At 53.7% G+C, this 3,938-nt stretch overlaps 1 protein-coding gene across 1 annotated transcript in view; it reads left to right on the top strand.

The window, feature by feature from the left end:
• Positions 1–3,679, top strand: part of LOC113206780 (uncharacterized) — a 4,685-nt gene extending 1,006 nt beyond the window's left edge. Inside the window, exons 2-3 of the mRNA XM_052270485.1 lie at positions 1,812–2,294; positions 3,355–3,679. Of these exons, the coding sequence (XP_052126445.1) occupies positions 1,812–2,294; positions 3,355–3,552 (681 nt within the window). The 3' untranslated portion in view covers positions 3,553–3,679. The remainder of the gene's footprint in view (positions 1–1,811; positions 2,295–3,354) is intronic.
• Positions 3,680–3,938: the final 259 nt, after the last annotated feature.

The following is a 3,938-nucleotide window of genomic DNA, read 5'->3' on the forward strand; positions in this document are numbered from 1 at the left end:
CCGCGGCCAAGAATGCGTTCGGGGGCACGCACCTCGAGCTGCGGCCCAAGTTCCTCCGGCCGTGCCCGGACGTGCGGGGCAATGCGCTGGACGCCGTGCACATGGGCTTCGAGTTTCTCGGCCGCACCACCGTCGTCATCGCGTTTAACACGACCATGAACCGCTCGACGGAAAAGTGGTCCAAGATTCGGATGACGATCGAGCAGTGCGACCGCGACCAGGCCGTGTCCTCGACCTCGTGCACCCCCTTCCGGACCATCGACTTCTCCGACCCCTGCGGCATGATGATGAACCCCTCCATGCCCTGGGCCAGGGTCGTCGCCGACGTGCAGCCCAAGCTAAGGTGCCCCGTCGACAAGGTAAATCAAGCATGATGGGAAACTTTGTTGGAGGACGTTACATTGGACGACACAGATACTCAAACCTCGGGTGACCCCTATGCGCGGCGAAGGGCAGGTACACCCTGAGCAACGGCACGGTGTCCATGGACCTGCTCAACGCCATGCGCGGGACGCTGCGTCTAGAGGGCCCCTTGTGGCGTTTTCAATCTAACTGCCTGGACGCGCGGGGAGCCACCCACCTGTGCGTCGACGGTGCCGGCGAGTTCTTTCGAGTGCGGGACCGGCCCAAGAGCTCTTCCGGATGACGGGGAGAGCTCCCCGAGAGCACAGGTTGCGAGTGCGGCAGGAGAGGAGTGCTACGATCGTTGACAAAAGTGTGCCAAGCAGACTGTCTCTACCAGAGGGCAAAGAGACCGGGTTTGTGCCGAGGGGGCCGCCACTCCTGAAATCATGTGTACGCCCTCCCTGAAATCCTCCCGAAATCATTTGAAATCCACCTGCAATCATGAAATCATGTGTAATCTGCCAGCAAATTTTAGTCTGAAATCCTAAGCAGGTCATGTAAAAACCGCCGGAATCACGTAAAATCCGCCGGAATCTTGTGTGACATCCGCCGAAATCCGGTAAAATCAGCTGAAATCATCTGTAATCCTTCAAATCAGACATAATCTGCCGGCAGGTTTTAGCGTGAAATCTTCTTAAATAATATGCGAAATCCGTGAAATCATGTGAAATCACGCAATCTTTGCTATCATGTTTACATCCAAAGAGAGAGTGGTGGCCCCCTCGGTTTGTGCAGGCGGCGGACCGGCCGCCACTTCATCCCCCTCCCCTCCGCCCTGGGTGGTAGGATGGTAGGAGAAAGAAGGGCTGCGCCATTCGGCGGATTGGCGTGGACTGCTGAAGCTACTTGCGCAGTACGAAAAACTGGAGGAGCTTTGTGGCCTGGTCGAGGGAACTGTCTATTTCTTAGCCCGAGGCTATTTCTTTAAAAAATCTAGATCGTAACCTCATAGGGAGGGTACTGCCTGGGAGAGAGAGAGAGAGAGAGATAACGAAAGAGAGAGGGAGGGGGGACATTGTGTACATTTGAATAAAGTGCGCTACTCAGTGATAGGGCATGAACTGCCCGAATCAGCTAGTTGGTACCGCTTCATAAATTTCGATAGCCCCGAAAAACGTCAAAAAAATAAATGTATAATTCATGTACTATAAACAAACTTCAATGTTCCAAATTTATAACAAAAATGGGACAAGTGCTTTTCACCAGAGGTGACCCAGTCCGGTCCAGACCACCGGTGCAAACCGCGCCAACGCCATCGGTGAACGCAACAAAGGAATGACTGCGAGTGGCGTGTTGACGGCACCGGAAAAAAATACTGGCCCAGCGAGAAAGGTGTGGACGGGCTGACACACCGGAGGGGGAGGGGCGGGGTGCGCACGCTAAGCTCTGTCAACTGTCATTACCAGCTTTACGATCCATGTCCGCCAAGCACGGCTGCCACCGGACCCGGCCAGAGTCGCCGGGCACCATGCAGAATGGCGACGCCGCGGGTCAGCGGGCTGCTGCCGCTGCTGGCGGTGCTCGTCCTCGGCGCGTCCGCGGCCAGGAGGCTCACCGACAGCACGCACCTCGAGCTGCGGCCCGTGCACATCCAGCCGTGCGTCGGCGACTTCGACAACGCCCTCAAATCGCTGGACGTGGCCTTCGAGATGCGCGGCCGCACCAGCGTCGTCTTCAACGTGAACATGACCGTCAGCCGGTCGGTTGACAGGTGGGTCAAGGGCTACTCGATCATCGAGAAGTGCGACCAGACCGTGTCCGCCGACACTTGCACGACCTTCAGGGTGTTCGAGTCTGGCGACCTCTGCGGCATGTTCATGAACCGAGCCATGCCCTGGGCGAAGATCGTCGACAGCGTGACACCCAAGATGGGTTGTCCCATCAACAAGGTAAAAACTACGCATAGGTATAAGTGTAACCACTTCTCGCGTAAGGGATCGTACCCAAACCACGTGACGGGTTTTGGGGGAGGGGAGGGGGGCGTCTGTGAAAACACCACTCACCACCATCAGGGGGGAGGGTTTTTTCCGGCCAAGTCAGGTGATTATTAATATCCCGCTCAAATAAGCATGTTTTTGAAAAATTCTAACACAAATCCGTTTATTGCGTGATAAATCACCGAAATCTGACGGTGTTTAATCGAAAAGTCACCACTAAATTAAGTTTTGAATATCAGCAAACATGCACTTTTTGTTAAAATGCTCTACACAGTTGTAAATACGTCAATTAACACATATGCTGAAAATCACGTGAAAATGGAGGGGGAGGGGGGGAGATCCCCGAAAACACCACAGACCACCACAGGGGGGGAGATGGGTGGTCAAAACCCGCCAAAAACCCATCACGTGGTTTGAGTATGATCCCTAACTGGCTTCGCGATATCTCACGTAGGGTGTCCTGTAGTGAACGTAGGAAAAGAAGAAACTCACTGATTTTGCTGTTTCCGTGATAGTTTCTGATTGGACGAGCCGATCGCGTGTCTTTACGGCCTTGGAACTATGACAAACTGTCAGAACAGTTTCGAGCTCCACTCCATATTTTAGAGGTCAGATTCGGCCCAACCCGCCTTGATAATGTCTCATACTGGCTCAGCGGGAACTGATTGATCAGTGAGTTTTTTCCCCCTCTTACGTTTAAGATAGCCCGGAACACCCTATTCTACCTGGCCTGTTGTCCGAGTCGAGTAAAAAAGCGAATCCCTGTCAACGTGATATTCGGGGGAAAAACAACCCCTCAAGCGCGGAAAAGGACAAAGCTTAACAGACGAAATTTCGGTCAGTAGAGTTCTACTGTGACTTTAGTCATGCCATTTTGCCCTTTTTTGACCCAGTTTTCAGCTGGTTTTATCGATCAACAATGAGATGTCAACAAAACAACCCCTTTACAGAGGTCAATCGATGCGGCGAAAACATATTTTTCAATGTTAATAAAAATTGGTGTTTGCTGAAGGGCACGTACAGGCTGACCAACGGTACGCTGTCCATGGACCTGCTCAACGCCATGAGCAGCACGCTCCGCCTGGAGGGTCCCGTGTGGCGGGCGCGCTCACACTGCGTCGACCCGCGGGGGGACGTCCAGTTCTGCATGGACACCGCCGGCGAGCTGTTCCGAGTGCGGAACCGACCCAATAAGGGCAAAGGCCTCTAGGGGGTGGGTGACGGGCGACAACATCTCCAATACACAAACAGGCCGGGCCGCGCGGGTGAGACTGAAAGAGCACTTCGATTGTGAGAGAATGATCAAACAAAAATATAGCGAAGAGGCGAGATGATGATGTCGCTTATAATTTATTTGCCAGTTTTAAGGTGGATTTACGATAGCAACGCAACAAGCGCAGTTCTGCTGCTAGCGTAAAAATAACGCTTGTAAGGTCCTCTTCCACTCCCCCCTCTCCCCGTTCTGCCCACTACGTACGCTAGCATTAATTCAACGTTCAGGGGTGGGAGTGGCGGAGATCCGCCGAGGCTCCGAGATCCACGAATGTGATTAAGGTGACGCTTTGCCGTGTTCGCCGCTATCGCAGTCGGGGGGGG

The sequence above is a fragment of the Frankliniella occidentalis genome, unplaced genomic scaffold (genome assembly GCF_000697945.3).
Source record: "Frankliniella occidentalis isolate FOCC.00 unplaced genomic scaffold, Focc_3.1 Scaffold125, whole genome shotgun sequence".
NCBI lineage: Eukaryota > Metazoa > Arthropoda > Insecta > Thysanoptera > Thripidae > Frankliniella > Frankliniella occidentalis.